Consider the following 21,155-nt stretch of genomic DNA (forward strand, 5'->3'; position numbering starts at 1 on the left):
GGCCTTCCCACGAGCATTTCAGGATCAAAGACCCCGTCAGACATCCAAGGAAAATGGGGCTTGGGATATCCTGAAGTGCCCCGAGCCTCACCTTGAGCTCACCACATGAGCAGAGGGCAGCACTGCAGCAGTGTGCTGGGGCATGGGGCTGAGGCAGCTCGGGGGTCACATCGAGTCCATGCCAAGACCACTTAGCTGACAGACAGACATGCAGCCAGGGCTGGACAGGGATACCGAGTGAGAGAGGCAAGAGCGATGCGTCATGGTGGGAGAGCTAGTTTCCCGGCTAGGACTGAAGGAAAAAACACTACTGGTAAAGATGTGGGTAGTAACTTGACAAAAATACATGTGGTAGCTATTTCGAAGTAGTGAAAGTTGTCTTAAAAACACCCAAGGATGTGTAAATACATCCACTGTACACAAGCAGTTGATTTTCATGTTTTGAGTAGACAACATCATTCCTCACATTAGAGGCTAGAAACGCATTGAAATCATGAGTGAGAAGCTTGGTGAGTTTACTTTTTCATACCCTGAGGGCTTCTGAGAGCACCACAACAAAGTGACCCTGAAGGAAAACCGAGCTGCATCGCTCAGCTGCATCCTGCTGCCTGAACCCCTGCAGCCGCCCTGCAAGCAGCGAGGGCTGAGCCCCGCAGCTGGAGGGGAGCGGAGACAGCCAGGGCCGAGATATTTCACCACACATTTTACACCAAAGCGCACTTTCCATGACGACACGAGCAGAAGCGCAGAGGCAGATGCGCGTAGTCTTGCTGCTCTAGGGAAAGATCCTGGTGGACACGGGGGGCTCAGGAGAGGGCCTTCGGTGCTCGTGGCCATGCCCCGTTTGTCCTGGGGGCTCGTGGGACACCACGAGCCTGCTCCGAAGCCCACTGCACCATCTTTTGGGGCACATTCACACAAAGCACGAGCAAACCCGCTTGAGCACGTATGCAAAGTGTATATGTGTATAGATATAGACCTGCCCAGTGAGCTTTCGCCAAGAGTTTATTCCCCCACGCAGCTCTCCCCACAACGCGGGGCTCGCTCTGCTCTTCGGCGCAGGGCTGACACCCGCCCCAGAGAGCCGGCAGCGGCTCGGAAACTCCACGGCGGGGGGCGTGTGGGGGCGGTGGGGCCCGTCCCGGGGCGGAGCGGGGATCCCCGCGGGGAGGGAGGGAGGGAGGGAAGCGGGGGGCGGCCTCGGCTCGGCGCTGACGTCGCCGAGGGGCCGGGGCGAGGCGGCCGCGGCTCGGGGCGCGCAAGATGGCGGCAGCGGCGGGTGACGGGTGCGTGCGGGTGCCTCGGGGCGGCCGGCGGGGGGCGAGGAGCGGGGGGCGGCAGCGGCCCTTCGCCGGGCACGGGCGGGCGCCGGCGGCTCGGTGCCGAGCGGGGCAGGCGGTGGGGCGAGGCGGGCGCGGCGCGGGGCCGTGCCCCGGTTTAGGGGGAGCTGCCCGCCGGTGGCCGCGGGGAGCCGAGGGGCGCGGGCAGGCGGAGCGGCTGGGTCGGCGGAGCTGTCAGCGGGGAGCGGCGAAGGCAGCGCCGAGGGGACGCGGGGCTGCTCCCGCTGCTGCCCCTGCCCCGGTCCCCGGTGCCCCCGCGGCTCGGCTGCAGGAAGCGTGGTGTCGTTCGCCGGGCTCCAACGGGGCGCCGTGCCGGTGGGGGTCCGCGTCTGGGCGGTGGTACGCACAGGGTGGCCAAAAGGGAACGAAAAGTTTCTTCTAAGAGTTAGGCGAAGACCTGTACGGCCTCAGGGAAAGGAGGCTGCGCGCTGCTGGGCGAAGGCTGTGCTACTGAAATGGGAAATCATCCACAAAGCTTCTTTTCGGAGCGCTGTGAGAGCTTTGGGTCTCAGTCTACAGGACTGCGCTGCAGCGTGGAGTTGTGCCCAGCGGTGTTTCGTTGGGTTGGCTGGAAAAAAGGTCCGTCCTAAGGAAGCAGGACGGCTGGCTTCGAGTTAATAACGTGCTCGTTATCTAAAACTTTCAGTTCTTGAGGTACCCGTGTTTGCTCTTGGTGCAGGTGTTAAACAGGTACTGAGCCCGGTGAAAATCGGTTGGTAAACTGCCGCCTGATTGAAGAGCCGGAACATTAATCACGCGCACATATACATACGTACGCACGAGCATCCACCCATGCATGCGAATACATCAGTAAAACTACGCAGTGGAGCCTAACGCTTGAGATACTGTTTGATTTTTTTCCCTATGAGCCGAGCAACTAATTACAAAAGTAGTGACTAAAAAAGAGATCCTTTTGTTTCTATCTGAGTTACAATTTTCAATTTAACAGCTGTGAAAATGAATCTCTTGTTTACACGTAACCCAGATGGAAGAAAAACATCTATGTTGTTGACTTCTGATTTCTTTTTCTTTTTTTTTTTTAGCATCGAGTACTTTTTCAGCTAATAAGTTACCCCGAAGTTTAGTTTGTCAGCCATCATTCAGTAAAACTAGCTAAAGAAATACACCGTGTCTCAGCCTTATCGGCGTGCTTCAGTGAAAATAAATATCATATTCTGTATATATTCTGCGCTAGTGAAATTTTGGCGCAAGGAGACTTTTGTATATCCGTATTTTCCCAGGCAGCTTGCTCCTTTCAGCCGCGCTATTCTGTATGTTGGTGCTTGTTTTCTTGCTTACTGCTTCTGCTCGGGTCTGTGCTAAGAGCACAGGGGGGCTTGATCTCTGGAGTGCTGGTCAATTAATTCACAATTTCTTTGTGTGTGTGCAGAGAACTGAGCCTCGGGAGAGAAGAATGCACAAGCTGGTGCTGAATAACTTTCTTTAGAGAATTTTAATAGTGTAGCATTTGCTTGAACTGTTTTACCCCAGCTGCAGTTTTCTACTAGGTGTGGCAATCAAGATCCAGTATTTTTTATGATATTTCCACCATTATCTGTTACTTTGATCCTGTTTTTTCCCCGACCTAGTCTATTTTGCAGATTATTTGTTCTAAGTTAATAAATTTTCCCGCTTGATTTAGTGTTTTAGTGTTCCACATCTTAAAACATTCATGCCGTCAGCGTGCTGCCCGACGTTGAGCTGAAGTTTTCCTGGTCTTGATTTGGCACTATTAGCTTTTTTGCGGTCTTTTCAGATATTTGTGTCTCTGACCGAACTGTGCGTTTTGCTTTCTTTACATGTTCTTCAAAGAAACTGTCTTCTCCCATGCCAGGCTGGTTCCTCCCCCTCCCAGCCCGGCTCCTTTCTCCGTGCATCGGCGGAGGTGGGAAGATGTCGTGCTGGCTTGGCTGCTGGCGGGGGGCAAGGGCTTTTAGGCTTTTCTCTTCAAGGCGTCGGTCTTGCGCTTTCGTAGAATCCTGTTGCTTTCGCATTAAGAGCTTGGTTGCACAACCCTGGCTTACGCAGCGCTCACCCTGAAATCGGCAGGCTGCTTCTGTCCTCTGTCCAATATACGCTGAAATTCAGCCATGTAAGTAGTATCGCTCTCAATGCTTTTTTTTTTTTCAAACAGAGAAAAAAAATACAATACTATGAAAAAAAAAGGAAAATAAGGTACCGAGTGTCTTTAAAAGTAAGAAAATCAGAAAGGGTTGATCTGTCAGACTCGCTGACTGACGGTATTGCTGTATCTGACAGCCCTGTGGGAATTTAGTTCGGTTGCCTTCTGGGAAGGACTGCTACTAATATATTTTGCAGGAGGGTCTGTCTTGGTTAGCCCGAAAACATATGGATGAATCTTGTCTCTTCGAGTTCTGTCAACCATTTTTAATCATCGCAGCAGACTTTATGTAAGAATTTCTCTAGTATTCCAGGAAGATTTAACATACGTGACAACTCTGGGATTTATGTAAGTTCCTCATATTACAGATATCAGTGTTAGAGAAGCTCAGCTTTGTTGGGGGAAAGTTGTGGGAGAAGACATGGGGTAAAATGAGTGGTCTTATTTATAAAAACAGGATTAAATAGAAACGTAGTATGGACATTTGTAAAAGAATCTCATTAGCAGCCTGTGAATAGACTGCCTTTTAGAAGGAATGAATGTTGTGGACGCTAGCAAGCTGAAAACCTTCAGCAGCTATTATTTTTGTGATCTGTTGACCGTGGCACTCAAGAGATCTTGACCTCCCGTACTACGCCAGGGTTGGTGCTTAGACTGGGAAGTACTGGGTGGGTACCCAGAGGCCACAGCGCCTGAAATTCTTCCCTGCAGTTAGTACGGACTGGCAACAACTCTCAAATAAATTGAATGGGAATGACGAACGTGTAAAACTGTGTGCACTTCACTAGTTTCACTAGAGCTAGCTCAGCCTTTTCTGCGTGACGAGTGATGAGACAAGGCATGCAGTGCTGGGTGCTGGTTTTGTGCTCAGAGCTGTTACAGCTCTTCGGTAACTGTATCAGAACATCTTAAAAGGCATTGACCACAGGATAGTTAACCAATCAAAGTCATTTTTTGTTAAACCTTTTAACTACAGATTTCATCCAGTTACCAGATGAAAAATGAAGCTACTTTCCTATCCAGCTGCTGCTTCTTCACCTGCTTGCCTTCCTTAGTAGTCATGTCGTCAGATGCTAGGATTCCCCCAGTATAGTGCCTGTTCTATCATGGACATTTTCCTAACTCAGTTAACCTATTCTTGTGCATTTCAGGACTATAACAGTGGAGAAATACTAGCGTATTGAAGGATGATAGCTGGAAATAGAGACCTTTGGATTCTATCCAGAGCTGGCTAAATCACTTAATTTTTTTGTAGCTTGGCTTACTCGTCTGTGAAGCCTCGGAGTCCTGGACATTGTACAGCCTAGGCAAGGTCCACAGTATGTATTTGTAATGGCAAAACGTAGGTCTTGCTTGGTGTAACCCGTGTGTTTCACAAGCGCGTGGTCCTCCTCAGGTGAAGCAACTGTTTCATCTGGCAAGTACCGCGCATGATGTGGTTGGTGCTGTGTGCTGTTTAGCCTTCCTAGTCAGTGACATCGTGGGCACAAACGCTCCAGATCAAACATAATCGCTTCCTGACACATCATCCGTCTCCAGATGGTATCTCTCAAACCAGATTGTGAGGTCTAAAGCAAGATGGCAAAAACAAAGACTGAATCACTGTCTCTTTAAGTCTGTTAGTCAGAGCCTGCCTATTTGGTTTAGGTAAATGCACCTTACGGGAGAGAGCTAATACAGCAGCTTTGAACAAATAAATGCTGCCACATAAACTTATAAAAGGATGTAAGCTGGTGTTAGCCTAATTTTCGAAGTGATTTTTTGAAGATACGGATTAGAAAAGTGTTGAAACTGCAATTTTTTAAATAAGGTTTTCAGCAAATTGAGCTAGATACCTAATAGTATTTCTCTCTTATGAAGAAATCAAAGTCTGCTTTTCCCTGTCACCCTTTTTTTTTCGTTTCTTTTTGTTTTTCCCCAGTGGTGCTAGGATGACATGTTAAAATATACATATCTGAAAGTATGTTATTGTAGAAAGCACTGGTACAATGGGCTTGCCTGAGCACAAAGGTGCAGTGATTTAATTAAGGGTGTGGCTTAATTAAGGGCTTGAGTTATACGAAGTCTCATTTGTCTAAACTGGTCATACTGTGTAAACATCATAAATTTAAGTGAACCTTGCACTCCTGCACCTGTGTGCTTAGGGATATAATTAATAGAAACATTTTAAATTGTGTTTCTATCCAAATTCTAGAACGGTGTATTTTAACTTGATCAGTGCTTCTTTGGGGGGAAAAATAAAACAAAAACCAAAAGAGGCCAGCATGCTTCAGTCCTGGCTCAGAAAGTACTGGAAATATGGACAGTGGCGTTCAGCCTGCCGATGGTAACGCTGATTGTGACTCCAGGTAACTGCCTGCCATTATGCGTTTGGTGGGACTTGGCTGGATGGAGATCGTGGTCCTGACCTCAAGTAGTAGTTTGGAATATTGACAGCCATCAAAGTGATACAGCTGGGTATTTGTGCACTGTAACTTAAAACACTTTTTTTTCAGTTGCAGATTGAAGTATCATGGACAGAAGATAGCTTGGACGATGTGTTGTGCTAGTGTCTCTCTGCAATTTCAGTTTTAACGATGGATAAGTGTAAGCACATAGGACGTCTGCGACTGGCCCAGGATCACTCCATTCTGAATCCTCAGAAATGGCACTGCGTGGACTGCAATACCACCGAATCCGTGTGGGCATGCCTCAGCTGCTCGCACGTGGCCTGCGGAAGATACATCGAAGAACACGCACTAAAGCACTTTCAGGAGAATGGTCACCCAGTGGCATTGGAAGTAAATGAGCTGTATGTTTTCTGTTATCTCTGTGACGATTATGTTCTTAATGATAACGCAACGGGAGATTTAAAGCTGTTGCGAAGTACATTAAGTGCAATCAAGAGTCAGAACTATGAGTGCACTACTCGTAGCGGGAGGACTTTGCGTTCGATGGCGGCAAGTGATGACTCCTACCTTGTGCATGACGGTGCCCAAGCCTTGCTTCGGACTCAGGACCGCATGTTCACAGCGCTGTGGCACAGGAGGCGTGCGTTCATGGGCAAGGTGTTCCGATCCTGGTTTCAGTTGACGCCTAGTGGAAAAAAGATTTTGGAGGAAGAAAAGCGTTGGGAAGAGGAGGAGGAAAGAAGGGACAAAGCTAGAAGGAGAAGACAAGAACGAAAGCGCCAGTTGAAAGAAGAGATGGAAAAGATGCCCCCAAGAAAGAGTTCTCGTTTACAAAACCAGATTAGAATGTCCTCAAAAACAGCACCCTGCATGCAAAAAGCATCACAGAACGTGGAATCTGTGGCAGAGTTGAAAGAAACGTATACCTCAGATGAAGTAAGATTGAAAAAAATAAGTGACTCCCCAATTAAACGAAGGCCCACAGTGACTCCAGGAGTAACAGGACTGAGAAACCTGGGAAATACGTGCTATATGAACTCTATCCTTCAGGTATTAAGTCACTTACTTATTTTTCGAGAATGCTTTTTAAAGCTTGATCTCAACCAAACTCAGGAACTGCTGGCAACAGCAGCCAGTGGTAAAACCAGATCTTCATCTAAACACCCTTCAATAACTGCCTCAACGTTACAAGTGAATGAGAACCAAGAGAAAGGAAAGGGATCATCTTCTGCAAGGCGGTCTAGTTTATCCTCTGGATTAAGTGGAGGAGCATCAAAAAGTAGAAATATGGAACTTATTCAGCCCAGGGAGCCCAGTTCAAAGCATATTTCTCTTTGTCACGAGCTGCATACTCTGTTTCAAGTGATGTGGTCTGGCAAATGGGCGCTTGTGTCTCCATTTGCTATGCTTCATTCTGTGTGGAGACTAATTCCAGCCTTCAGAGGATATGCCCAACAAGATGCTCAGGAATTCCTTTGTGAACTTTTGGATAAAGTGCAGCAGGAACTGGAGACTACGGGGACCAGATACCCAGCTCTCATCCCTGCTTCTCAAAGAAAACTTATAAAACAGGTTTTGAATGTGGTTAACAACATTTTTCATGGACAGCTATTAAGTCAGGTATGTTTTTATGATGATTTTAAGATGTGTAATGATTTATAGTTATGAATTTATACTGGTTGATGATCAGCACACTTCAAAGGTTAATAAATTTGTAATTACCAAGGAAGGATGGGAAGGGTATAGTATATACAATTTTAGAAGAAAGGTCATTTGAGTACTCCTAAAAATTTCAGTAGAAGAGTCACCTGATTAACATAAAAGTTATAAATTTGGTATTATAAAGCACATTCCTGAAGCTGCTGAGAAACATCTGACTGCCATTAAGCATCAACTGATAAGCAGTAATAAAGAATTTACGATTTCAAGTATCTAGTTGGCTATGGTGGTACTAGAGAAAAGGTGTTAATCTCGTCTAAATGGCAACTGTTTTTTGCAATGGATGCCAAGCAAGGAATCGTTTATTATTTCAGTAAATAGGTTGAATTTGAGATTCATTACTACAGAGTAATTGTCTGCTGTGGTGCTATGTACAATGATACTAATCGTTTCCATTACAACACAAAGATATAGAAGGCTCTGTCAACACAGGAATCAAATTTATAGGGTGGAGGCAGTGGTTGTTTTCCTCCTTTTACGACTGCTCTTTTTTTATTATTATTTTTGTTTTCTTCTTCATGGCTTCCCGCTAAGTACTTCAGTGTGTCCACATACTCTTAGGCACATCCCAGTTGTGTGTGCGTGTGTGCACAAACATCTGAGAACTGTCTGAACCAACAAATGCTGATTTCTGTTGAATGCATCAAAAAACCTAACCACATTACAACAGGAGCAGAGGGTAGAATGGGTAGATCGTCCTCTACCGTGTGTTTGGCCCAGCGTAAGAGCACTTCTGTTGGCATATTTAGTTTTCTCAGGGCAGTTAACATCTCTGGGGTAAGGGTTGTGCTGGTAGAAGAGTCTTTAATATCCTGTCATTACAGTTTTTTTGTTTGAAAATCACAATCCTCTCCAAAATAGTAACTTCAATAGGAAAAGAAAGTAATTGCCTAAGTATACTGTCATGGTTTGCTTTGCATTCCGAGCCTTTGTGTAGGAGTGATTTTCTGGAAGAATTTTGAAGGCTCTGAAGACACGTTACTTCGCTAGCACCACTCCTTTCACTTGTTTTTAGCTTTATGTGAAGAGGCTTGTGGCTAGAAACCCTCCCACCTTCCTGAAACTAGGGAGGGGAACAGTGAGAATTCACTCAAGTGTCATCAAGCGAGCCTGAAAAAGAACTGAACGCGTTCAGGCTATGCTGCGACTACAGCTCAGTGCTTTTACCCCAGCTGGTCAGTATCTGTATGCAAAATACAGCCCCGGTGAACTTCACAACGCCTAGAGCGAGCAGAACAGGAGGAAGTGCACGAGGCTGTTACCTGCTGTGATGTCTCCCTGGCTCCTGAGGCAGTTTCCACGGGTGGTGTCCAGTACTTCACCTTCTGAGGTTCCCTTTGTGATCTCTCTTGCTCCTCTGTTCCAGCCCAGTCTCACTAACGTTTGAACAGAAGGGATTTTTGAACAGAAGTGGTACTATCGCCCCGTCTTTGACAATGCTAACACTTTAAGGGATGTACTCTTTGTCCATAAGTGCTTAACCCAAGCTACCTGCAAGCTGCAACAGTATTACAATTTCTCTGTAGAAGATAGCTGGAGCTGTAGCCCACCGCCTTTATTCAAAAAATAGGGTGGGACTTTAGAATATTTTGAAATTACATCTTCAGTCAGTGAATAAGGGGCGTTGAGAAGCTGGTTTCTGTGTGGCAGTTGCCTTCCATTTTAGGATCACAGCGAAGCTGTTATACTTACTGCCCATTAGTACCGCAAGTATTAGTTAAAGATACTTGATTCCGTGAGATACTCATGTGCACTGAAGTCAGTCTACTTGACCTTTAAACCTCGGGAACTGCTCTTGATACAGTACACAGAGGATCGCTTACAATGCCGATAAGCTGTCTGTTTACTTAGGTTTTGCTTTACTTTCACGTGTGCGATAAAACACAGTCCTTCTCGTGGGTGCTCTGCCTTAGCCTGAAGGGAAGCCATGATCCGGAGTTTGCCATCAGCCTGTTGCTGCAGGAACGGCTGCCTGCTTCAGCGCCGTAACCCCGTGCAGAACGCGGGGTGAAGAAAGGAGGAGATGGGATGTGTGAGAATCTTCCTCAGGTTTCTTTCTGATAACCAGAAAAAGCTTTAGGTGATGTCAAAATTACACCTTTTAGATGAGTTTCTTTTTGTTTCTTTTTTAAAGTTCTGAGCTGATCCAAAATAAGTCTTCCCCACCTACGACTTCTTTTACTTCTTTATGGAATACAAAACTAGGTAATGAGTAACTCCCAGAATAGCGTGTGTGTAGACAATTGGATTGCCTCTTGGCTTTTTTATTGACTTTATTGACTCCAATATCCTTTGTAGGATTAGAGATTTTTGCTTTGCAGTATTGATTGTGAAACTTCACTTCCCCTAGATACTGTGGCTGTTTAAGATACAGCTACAAAACCTTTCCCCTCTCTTCTTTCCTTTTTTTACATGCTAGTCTTCCTCTGGTGGTTGCCTGGAGAAAATTGTACTGTGGTACTTCTTGGGCAAAGGAGCCTGTATCTTGTAAACCCATGCTTTCAGATGCAGATCTGCCAAAGCAGTGGCCCATTCCTCAGCCCCGATAGGACTGCAAGGAGATGCCAGTACGTCTATTAAAATACCAGTTATTTTCCATCCCTTCATGCTTGTACTCTTGTGGAAGAAAGGATACCCATTCTCTCCTGTCCTTGAGTGGAAAATGAGGAGAAGAGCTCACTGTGAAGTTATGTGCCAGGGGTAAACTGACCTCATGAACTGATCCACAGCTCCTTGACGTACACTTCAGGAACTGAAGTAGGTTAGCCACCATCTCTCTGAGTTTTTTGGCTTATTTTTTTGTAACGGTCCCAGCTAACTAGCATAGTATGCAACAGTTTTTAAAGTATGCTTATTTCATTTTTTTCCCCAACATTAAGCAAGGAATGGTTTTCACACTACAGGGTGAAAGCCTTGCTGTAGTCAAAATAAACATCACCTCTTCTCCACTGTCTTGGAGTAGCACTCTGACTGCAGAAAGCTGTCGGGTTGGTCAGGCGTGATTTTCCCATCCTAAATCCGCGCTGGCAGTTCCTAATCATCTTATCCCTTAGTACATTGGGAAATCTTTTCCAGGAATACTTGCTCCCTCGGCCTTCCCGCAGATGAAGGTGACAGAGAGCGGCCTGCAGTTCCCCGGGCCCTCCTCCCTGAAGACAGGAGCGACACTTGCTTTCTTCCCATCCTCGGGGACCTCCCCCAGTTGCCAGGACCTTGCCAGGACCTTCCCAAGGTGGGGAACAGCCTCGCAGTGCCATCAGCCAGCTCCCTCTGTTCTGCGGGGATAACTCCGAATTCGAGACGAGCAGAAGTAGAATAGCAACTGATATTCCCTGTGGCTCAGAAAGACCCAGTAAGGGAGGGAGGAAAATAGGATTTGTGTGAGAGCTGCTTGGGTACCCAATTCAATGAAGAAAATTGATGTTGAATTGTGGTTGCAGTGTTTCACTGAACTGGCACGCGTTGCAAAGCAGCCAACAGTTGTTGATTTCCCTACATTATGCTGTTGAATAACCCCAAATTTAAAGTGAATGATGAAAAATAGCTAGCCGCTGTAATTTTAAGATCTTTTTTTTTGAGGGAATAGGAACTCTTTTGAAACCATGTTGTTTGGGTATGGGTTTTGAAAGCCTGTTGTGAGGATTCCATTGCCTTTGAGTTTGGTGCCTCAGAAAAAGCTCTTGGCCTGGATTTCTGTTACAGCAGCTGCAAACACAGCAGTGGAAGTGAAGAGCGTTGGCTTTGCTCCTGTAGCTATGAGTTTCCTCTGCAATAAAGCTGTGAGCAGTTACCGTGTCTTCTTAGGACAAACCTGTCTTTGGGGAAAGAGACTCGTTACCAGTAATTACCCTTTAAATATCGCAACACCTCGTTGGGACTGGCTTTCGCTATCTCCAGACACCCTTAAAACCAAACAGGAACCGTTGGATAACTGCCTGACTATGTTTAAGAGGGAATGCGAGCAGAACTCCCCTGCTAAGCGCTGGGGAAGAGCAGTTTGCAGTGCTCAGGGAAATGAATATGCAGGGCCCAGAGAGTGAGGTCGGTTCTAACAAATGTAAATTATGTCTGAAGTTTCAAAAGGCACAGCCTCTCTGTGCAAGTCTTGCTCCATTTACTTGCTCAACTGGTGTACTTCAGGACGAATTGGCTGAGAAAAGGGGAAATGAGCAGTCTTCGGGTTGTTTGAAGGCCTGGGGTTTTGGGGGCCGTGCTGGGAATTAAGGTCTGGGGGAGAGCCCGAGGGTGCCTGTCATGCAGCGCTGGGTATGAAGTCTCGCACTGAGTAATCTGTTAAAGGCTCTGAGAACTTCAGGTCGATAATTGGAGCATTTACACTGAAACCAATCCACGACCTGTGGGCTGGTTTTTGTGTTCTGATCTCTCGAACACGCTGACTTCTGTATTGCCATCTACGTAGCCTGCTTCTCTCTGCTGCCGGAATCAGAAGGGGATTGTCAGTTGCTTTCCAGCTAGACGAAGGTGACTTTTTAAGTTGATCTCTAAGGAGCCGTTGAATCACAGACCGTGGTTTGCTGTAGCTTGGCTTGTGTTATTCTGTTAAATACAGATTGTTTTGATGACGGTGTAGTCAGCACTACAAGGTTGGGTTATCTTTGTAACCGAGGAAATACCGAGTGGCTGTGGTGGTGGAGGTCGTATTACAGAAGCCTGCTAGAAATCAATCCCCCTTCGATTACTTTGCTGCGGAAAAATTGCGTTGCTTTTCGTGTGGATGTCTCCTCTATAGTGGAAACTTCAGTAGCGGTGGAAGCCCAGAAATGGGGCTGTCCATCTCACTGCGCTTAGAGCAGGGGTGGTAACAGTTGCCTTTCTTCCATGCAAGTGTTGTAGGGACCATAAGCAAAGCAGAGTTGGCTCCTGCTGCAGCAATATGTTAACTATTTCCTTTGGTTGCATTTAGGCTGAGTGCCATCCGGGGCAGTGGCTGTCCATCAAATTATTGCGGGCTCAGTGATGCTTGTCTGAGTGGCCTCCATGCTTAGCTTGAATCAAGCAATCTGATCCAGCTCTTTTCAGTCTGGCCTTTGGCCCATGATTGAATGCTGAGCTTTAACCAAACAATTGTATATAGTGCCCGCCTTACAAGGCGGGAGAGGACGGTGCAGAGCATAAAGCAGGGATTTCAGCTGGCTAAAAACAGTAGTTCACTTTCTTTGCTCAAAATGGAAGCTTCTCCTGGAGTTTGTTATAATGACAACATTAAGACTTCCTAAAACAGCAATTACTGAATATAACAGAGAGGTGGGGTTAAACTCTGAATTTGTAACATATAGTAATGAAAAGTAAGCAAATTCACTTCCCTTTTACCCTCACGAATGCTCACACCAAGAAAAGTTGTTGGACAGATGCAAAAAGATTTTGCCAGCTCTTTGAGTTCATATTTTTCTTTGTTTTTTATTTTTTTTAACTCTCATCTGGTTCAACCTACTTTCCTGCAGTTTATACAGTTTTAATACTTTTAATGAAAAAAGGAAATGTGGGTTGTGCTGTGTGAATGCTGGTGGAGTGTGAGATAAAGGGGTCCCGCTGGAACAGGAGCAGAAGTGATGGGAGCATCACCAGAGGACTGGCGCAGGTGGCTTCCGCAGGAGGGAAGGATCCTCCTCCTTGTTGCACCAGGCCTGGCTAAGAAAAATAGTTCTGATCTTTGTTCCAGCCTCTATTTACATCTCATTTACCAGTGAGTGTGTGTGTGTACAGGAGCAGTTATTGCACAATGGCTGGCAGGGTTGGGTGTATGCTTACTCGAATACTTCGGGGTACTTGGCTGTTTGCGAATTTGCAAATCCCAGATAACTCCTAACAGTGCAGCTCTGCAGGGCTGAGGCGGGGAGGAGTGTCAGGGAGGAGTGTCTTGCATTTGAGGAAATAAGTGCAGCTCTGCATCGGTATAGAAGTCAGCCAACACAAATCAGCTTTGCTCACAGTTGCACAAGGGGATGAGAAGCAATACTGTTGCATCAGCTTCTCTTTTCTGAGGAGCAAAATTTGGAAGCTGAACCAGTTACATGTCTTTTTTACTCTGGGATAGCATTTATTAACTAGTTGGGAAAGAGGATCTTAAAATAACCTAGGTTATTAACGTGGCATGCTAAATTTAAAACCTCAGAGCTTGTTAAAATGATCCATTCTTTGTTCATGTGTGTACTTCATCCTAAGCCCATTAATCTTCAGTGTGCATTCAAGTTCAACAAAATCTTGCTTGAGTAACTTGTCAATCAAACAAACTTTTGGCTCAACAAAATCACCCATTTGTACAGCAGAAATCTATTAGTCATTCTGTGTTTATGCTGGAGTTAGTTTGAACTGTGGCCAAACATATCATTTTGTCTCCAAGTCTAGATTCCAGCTCTGAATTACTAATAGTTTGTGGCTTTGAAACGTTGCCAGATGTTAGCGCTTACAAAAGAAGCTCCTGTCAGTGTAAATTAAAACGGAAGATTCTCCTCTTTTCTGCCATGTAAGTTCAAAGTTTTGTTTTCTAAGAACAAGACAGAGACGTTTTCTTCTTAGAAGTTAAAGCAACTAACAGCTTTCCTAACTCTGGTGCTAAGCACGTGTGCCTGTACACAAAAGTCCATGTGCATTAGGAAACTAATGCATAGATTGGATATATGCATTATATAGCTATTGTGGCTAATAAACGTATTAAATAAAGAATTGCTCACAAGAACAGCTTAGAAGGAAAGTACCGTAAGGTGACAGATTTGCCTTTATGTAAATGGTCATGAAATAGCAAAGCAGGGTGAATAATTGTGTAACAGCAAATCTCCACAGGGAAATAAAGGAGCTCTCAACCCCAGCAGTGCATCTTCACATTTGTGTAAGCTTACTGACCTAACTGAAGAGACCTACCTTGAATATACGTCAGGCAGCAGCATTGAGGCATGCCTGAGTAACGATATTTGAATCCCTCATGGATCTCCATTCCTTTATTACTACGTCTTTGCATTAGTTGTTCCAAGCGGCTTGTGGTGTTTCCTGAAGTAGGAAGCATGCTTATAGCGATGGCATTTGGCAATTGTTTGCCCTTGTGGTTGCAAACTTGCATATTCCATTGATATTCCACTTACTGTAGAACAGGAGTGGTGTTGCTTCATCGCACCCAGCTGTTATTCTGAGCTGATAAATAACAGCTATCTCGACAGTAGGTCTGATACGAAAATTTTGAGTTCCTGTAGTCCTCCGTGGGAAAGTTCAATTGTTGGGAAGAGTTGGGAGCGTGTTGGATGCTTATGGAAGTTTTGTCAAAGCTATCTATCTGTCTGAGCTCAATGAAAATCCAGCTTGACACGGAGTTTTTCAGAAGGCATATTTTCTGTAGCAGTGAGGTTAGAGCTGCTGGAGCTGGTGGTCAAGAGCAGCTTTGAAGCCAATTAATACATTCCTAACAATAGAAAACCTCTATAATTACTCTTTAGGATTGTATTGTACTTTGACTATTGCATTGAACAAATGAAGGGGAACTTTTTAGTCTCTCACACTTAAGATTTACTGATATTTCTTTATAACCTTTATGAACTATGTTTGTTATCATCTATACAGAGTTTCACTACCACACAGTAGTAGTAGCTTCAACTACTCATAGAAATTACTTGTTCACATGGATCATAGAAAGGTGGAGGTCCATTGGAGGAAGAATAAAATGATGTGATGCTCTTCTATTAGCAGCTCAGGCTGGCTTTTAGAAGATTGTATTGCAAATCAAATCCTAGTATGTTGCCATTCTAGCTTAGAAGAGCTGCTGTTTTTAACTTACTTTCCTAAGTATTGAATGTTTTCATAGATTAATTTTCCCCATCTGAATTATCTGCATTTTTGAGGTTAACTCACTTCACTTCTTGATATTTTATTTATGTTGTCTTACTGCTTGTCCTTTCCCTAGTGTGACGATGGATCCACTTACTGAAAGAAGAAATAATTTATTTTTACCTGTTAATTTTTCTTTGAAGAAGTGTGCTTCCTAATCCAGGCTTCCCTGGAAGACTTACAAAGTAAGAAGGATATGACTTTAAAACCCCCAGCTGTTTTTTTTTTTAATTAACCTAAGTTATAGTTTCTTTCTTTCATATAATTTTTTGTTTTGGAGTATTTCTTTTTAGAGAAAAGATTCGTGTGATTCTACCAGCTGATTTCTCTTGGACAGTGCCAGACAGACCATTTTGACACTTCTTTTGTTTCTCAGTAAAACATAGGAACACTTAGCCATTTGTGGTAACACTATTGGACATGCTGCTTCAGAGAAAAGAAATTAGGTGCATCATTTTATTTTGTTAGATGACTCTGTCCTTTGTTTGCATCTGTTATCTCTAGGAAAAGAATGTGTATACATATATATATATATACATACACACACAGAGAATTTCATTGTTACAATGCATTTTTAGCAGAGTAAGCTTCTGAGTGTAAGCAATTTGTGAAATACTGTTTTACAGGTTACATGTCTTGCCTGTGACAATAAATCAAATACCATAGAACCTTTCTGGGACCTGTCACTGGAGTTTCCTGAGAGGTATCACTGCAACGGCAAGGAGATGGCGTCTCAGTACCCGTGTCTGCTGACAGAAATGCTGGCCAAGTTTACAGAAACTGAAGCTTTGGAAGGGAAGATATATGCATGTGATCAGTGCAACAGTGAGTAAAGGCAGTATGTACTCATACATATGTTCTCTGTGTAAAATATGATGTAAATTGACAGTAAAAGCATAGAAGTAAAATACTATGAGTCTTAAAAGTATGTTGCATTACAAGGAAAGTCTTTGCTATGTCCTGCCGTGGTCACTGGCAGCTATTACTGTCTAGAAGGGGAATTGTTCAAAGAATGGTTTAACGTGTGATGCTTCTCTTAATTTAAGTCTGAGCACACACTCATGGGGATCTTGCTACTCCCAGCTGAAGAACCCATCCATTTTTTTAATTTAAGAGAATAACCTAAGTGACCCCAAGTATTTCACACTAAAATCATAAAAGAAGCCTTGCAGAATGGATCTCTGAGTGTATCCTTTTTATGGAGATGCATTCAGTAGCCATTTAGGTGCACACAAATACGGTGGCTAAATCTTAGAATGAAATACAAGGCTGTTAATTAGCAAGATTTGTATTATGTAACTGTGTGTTTGGCCTCAGCAAAACGCAGGAAGTTTTCTTCTAAACCAGTTATACTCACAGAAGCTCAGAAGCAGCTTATGGTGTGTCGACTACCTCAGGTTCTCCGATTACACCTGAAACGGTTTAGGTAAGTACTACCACAATAAACGGTGTTGCAAATTGACCCATTTAGTCCTGCTCTTCTGTTGTTTGGGATCGGTCTTCTCCAACAGCTGATTAATTTTCATTTACTACTATGATGAGAAATAGAAACTTATTTTCCTTATTTAATTTAAATATCAATAAGATACAGTGTAAGTAGAGAACTGACCTTTTGGATTCCAACTACTTACTACTTTAATAGTAAAATTATTTTATCCTTCTTTTCAATCAGAATTTATTAATCCTGCTGTGGACTCTGTTGGTAAAAATAGTGTTATCTTCAACAAGAGTGAACACTCATATTCACTAATGTACAAAATGAGATTGTATTCAGTCAGATGTCTCACGTAGACCATCATATAACCAAGTACATCTAATTTAATGCATTAGCCTGAGAGTAAGGAAGTGAAGATTGCATCTCTGTGAACTCTTAGTCCAGGCATTGGCACAGAATCTGTCCTGAATAGGAAGAAAATTGAAAATGGCCTGGAGTATATGGGAAACACCAATGAGAGATAATGCGTGGGAAATACTTCCCACTTAGCATTACAGTCAGATTTTAAGATGTATCTTTCAGAACATGAGAATAGTAGGCATCACTGACATGTTCAAAAGGTCTCGAAATAAAGGAGAAGTGAAAAAGGAAGCCTGGGGGAAAAATATGCAAATTCACATTTATTTTGTGCACAAAGACAATAGCAAAGATAACTTTTTAAGAACGCAGCATTATGAATTGTTTTTTTGAAAAAATATAAGTTTTCATGTGATCTAATTTTCCAGGTGGTCAGGACGCAATCATCGTGAAAAGATTGGTGTGCATGTTAATTTTGATCAAATGCTGAACATGGAGCCTTACTGCTGCAGAGAATCCCTCAAGTCTCTCCTACCTGACTGCTTTATCTACGACTTATCTGCTGTAGTAATGCATCACGGGAAAGGATTTGGCTCAGGGCACTACACTGCCTACTGCTACAATTCAGAAGGAGGTAGGAACCAGTTGTGAATTAAGAAGTGCGGGAGAGGGGTGTTGGTAATTCTAATCTGGTAAATTTACTGTCTCTCAGAACTAAAAGGGGAGTTGCTTGTAGCTGAACTGCCTGGGATGAGAATTTCAGTTTTGTAGACCAACACAGTCTAATTTTTGTATTGGCTAGTTCAACTTGTTCTGGCTATAAACTCTCTTGTAAATCTGAGGAAGTTAAGGTGGGCTTTTAATACTTAGAGACAGATATACTAGATCAACAGAAACTGTATACTGTTTCAAAGCAACTCATGTTGAAAGGGACTAAGCACTAATTAATAAGTATAATGCAGTTGCCTCCAATCAGTGTCGTGATGTGTTTTTATTTGCTTGTTTCTGTGGTGTTTTCCTTCATTCTAGGATTTTGGGTACACTGCAATGATTCGAAACTCAACATGTGCACTATGGAAGAAGTATGCAAGGCTCAAGCCTACATTTTGTTTTACAGCCAACGACTTACTCAGGCAAACGGACATGGTAAAGTATATCCTAGCACAGCTGAAAGTCAGCAGCACACAGAATTAGCTGACTGCTCTGTGGACAACAGTAGCAGCTAATCCAAAGTCAATTAACTGTGTGTATGGTAAAGTTTGAATTGTCATAACTATATATTTTTAAATGCAAGTACAGTATTGTACTTTCTGACTTTGTGTACAATGTTTATATACTTTTGTATTAGGTAAAATACTCTTTACAATTGTTAGTAAAAGTTTTTATTGACAGTAAGTAACTTTTTAAGTAACTAGAATTTCAATACAGCTATTTTTTTAAGAAAAAGATTGCCATTTGCATTTAACTCTTACCTCAGGCTGGTTTTTTAAGCTGTTTTTGTATTTTGATAATCTTTTTGAATTGGTTTAGGAAAATGACTTTCAATGGACAACTGATGTTTCTCTGGTTAATTTTCTGTATATGCTTGTGTACATTTTATAGTGTAGTTTTAACGGTATCAAGACTCTTACTGTCTGCAGGAATTGTTACTAGGTCTTAGAATATTAACATTCACCTGCAAAGACTGTTCTACATGTCAAATAGAAACTGAACTTTTTGTAAGAAACTTTTTGTATGTTCTTCATGACTAAAATGAAATTTATTTGCAGGCTTCTCCCCAGGCTTTCAAGGGAGCTACACTAAAGCTACACTGATAGTTTCTTAAAATCTGAAATTAAGGAAATAAGCACATACTTATTTTCATATAAGTATTTAAGGAGGAGTGTTCAATAGCACAAGAATGCATGTTTACTAAGACTTGCATGTTTTAGCCTTAATGAGTCTGATGATTTAAAATTCAAGTGCCAAATCCAAAGTACTGATTTTGACAACCAGGGCCTTTTTATTCCAGTAACTTAAGAAAGCTTATTAAGAAAGATAACTCCACCCTGCCCAGTCATTGCGACAAGAATGTCAGCATCTCCTTTCTTAAATTGGACAAGCTTATTTAAAATTGTAGCATTTTCTGTTTTACAAGCCATTGAAAAGAAGCTGTAAGAGTTGTAGCTGGTGAAACCAGTCAGGTGCAAAATGCTTTCATGCAACTGCTGTACCTTTTCCATGGTCCTACCACTAGCATTAACAGAAACGTGCATTGAGGAGAATCTAACAAGCAGGAATCATCAGTCTTTCTCCACATGCTGTAGTTAATGCCAAGTAAATTTTAATTGTGAAGTTATTTTGCATAAGTCCTATGCAAATTGTTACCTCATCTTCTGCAAAGTTTATACCTCAATAAAATGCCTTGATGTGGACGGAAAGCCAGGTGTGTACTGAAATTGTTATTTGTTTTAAAAATTTTGTCTAATGGGGGTTGAGGCATTAACTACAAGACTGCTTTGGATATCTGATTTAATGCTAGTGCCATTGTTACTTATGTTACTGGATGGTGCTATATTTTAGCAAGCACATAATCACCTTAGATCTCAAACTTTCTTTGCCTTCTGCTTATCCTAATTAAGTGTGCAACAGCAGCTTGGTTCTTTTCTTTAAGCCTTTACCTAGAGTAAAGCTTAAGCACGATCTAAATCTAGCTGCTTATGTTCTGCCTGCCTTCATTCAAGTATTTTATGGAGAGCTCTGATGAGTCAAAGCCAAGTTCACTTTGCTTTTGCAAACTGCAGTCAAAAGCTTCCGTCTCACTGTGCTCCTTTTGCACAGGTAGAGAGGACAGGCTTCAACAGCGTCAAAAACTGGTAAAGGCTGCCTCAGGCTGGCAGCAACTGCTGCCCACACCGAGTACGTTGCAGTGCTGTTAAGGCAGTTGAATGCAAGGCAAAGCAGCTTGGTTTGGTTATTGTACAGTCAGAAAACTAGCACAAGACTGCATAAAGGTAACAGGAGACTTATTTGGCTGAAAGTATTCAAACAGACGATCAAAAAGCAGGAAGGAAAAAGCCAACCAGCCAACCCCCCCTCCCCCCCCAACAAGAGATGCATATGTGTTGAGTCTAAAATTAATCTCCTGGTTGGAAAAATCTTGGGCCATGCCTTCATCAAAACAAAACAGACCACATGAGGTTAAATTATATTCCCTAATGACATATCTGTCTCACAAAACCTGCATGAAAAGCAATGAACCCGCTGCTTCGACACTTGTAATAAATGTGCTCTGCACACAAACTATTGCCATTTCTGGTGCTGCACGGACTTGAGAAGCTTTGTGATGATGCCAATCTTCTGGATACTTCAGGAAGCCAGACTTCAGTATCTGACTCGAAAGTCTTTGATAAACTTCTGGTTTCATCAAGTGACAAAGACAGTAGTGTCCAGTTATCAGACAGCACGGCCAGGACTTTGTGATTACTTCCAGCAATAGGAAAAGGCAGCCTGAGGATCGTGAAAGCATAGAGGAATATTTTTTGTATGTGGTGCAAGGAGATGAAAATAGAGCTTGCTTTCACCTCTGGCATGTAAATGCAGAATGGGGACCAGCACAGGAAGCGTGCATCCAGACAAACTCAATTACAGTTAATGGAAACAAATAATCCTCATGTATTCTTCTAAGGCAGGGTGCAACAGATGCAAGCCATTTCCGCTAGGATTGGTTACATATGATATTTACTTCCATGTGTGGATTAGGAAACAGTAAGTACATCAAAAAGTTACAAGCCTAGACCCACCATTCCAAGTAATTCTGCTAGTCTGGATCTTCCTGTTATGTTCTGGGAAAAGAAGAGACAAAGGGAGGAAAACACATCTCTGATCTGCAGTACCAAGTGTTCTTCATGAAAATTAAAAAAAAAAAAAGCTTTAAACTGTAGGAACAAATGTCAATGAACTGCTAACAGACTAGCGAG

General features: G+C 43.1%; 1 protein-coding gene across 4 annotated transcripts; it reads left to right on the top strand.

Annotated features, from left to right (window-relative positions):
* The first annotated feature begins 1,177 nt into the window (after positions 1-1,177).
* USP44 (ubiquitin specific peptidase 44) lies at positions 1,178-19,616 on the top strand. Of its 4 annotated transcripts, none has more exons than XM_083806876.1 (6): positions 1,178-1,286; positions 5,964-7,472; positions 16,031-16,229; positions 16,722-16,830; positions 17,625-17,830; positions 18,226-19,616. In XM_083806876.1, exons 2-6 carry the CDS (start codon positions 6,039-6,041, stop codon positions 18,420-18,422), a joined length of 2,145 nt encoding a protein of 714 aa, XP_083663002.1. In that variant the 5' UTR covers positions 1,178-1,286; positions 5,964-6,038; the 3' UTR covers positions 18,423-19,616. The 4 variants fall into 4 exon arrangements, with proteins under 4 accessions (XP_083663002.1, XP_083662999.1, XP_083663001.1 ...); XM_083806873.1 differs by having other exon boundaries at positions 1,183-1,286; positions 5,958-7,472; XM_083806875.1 differs by lacking the exon at positions 1,178-1,286 and adding an exon at positions 1,463-3,432 and having other exon boundaries at positions 5,958-7,472.
* The last annotated feature ends 1,539 nt before the right edge of the window (positions 19,617-21,155 follow it).

This window comes from Anser anser (genome assembly GCF_964211835.1).
Source record: "Anser anser genome assembly, chromosome: 1".
NCBI classification, from domain to species: domain Eukaryota; kingdom Metazoa; phylum Chordata; class Aves; order Anseriformes; family Anatidae; genus Anser; species Anser anser.

Excerpts from the sequence above, each read along its gene's own strand:
- USP44 (XM_083806876.1), top strand. The coding sequence starts at position 6,039 with ATGGATAAGTGTAAGCACATAGGACGTCTGCGACTGGCCCAGGATCAC. Across the intron at positions 16,831-17,624 it reads TTACACCTGAAACGGTTTAG|GTGGTCAGGACGCAATCATC; the intron begins GTAAGTACTACC and ends CTAATTTTCCAG. Across the intron at positions 17,831-18,225 it reads CTGCTACAATTCAGAAGGAG|GATTTTGGGTACACTGCAAT; the intron begins GTAGGAACCAGT and ends CCTTCATTCTAG.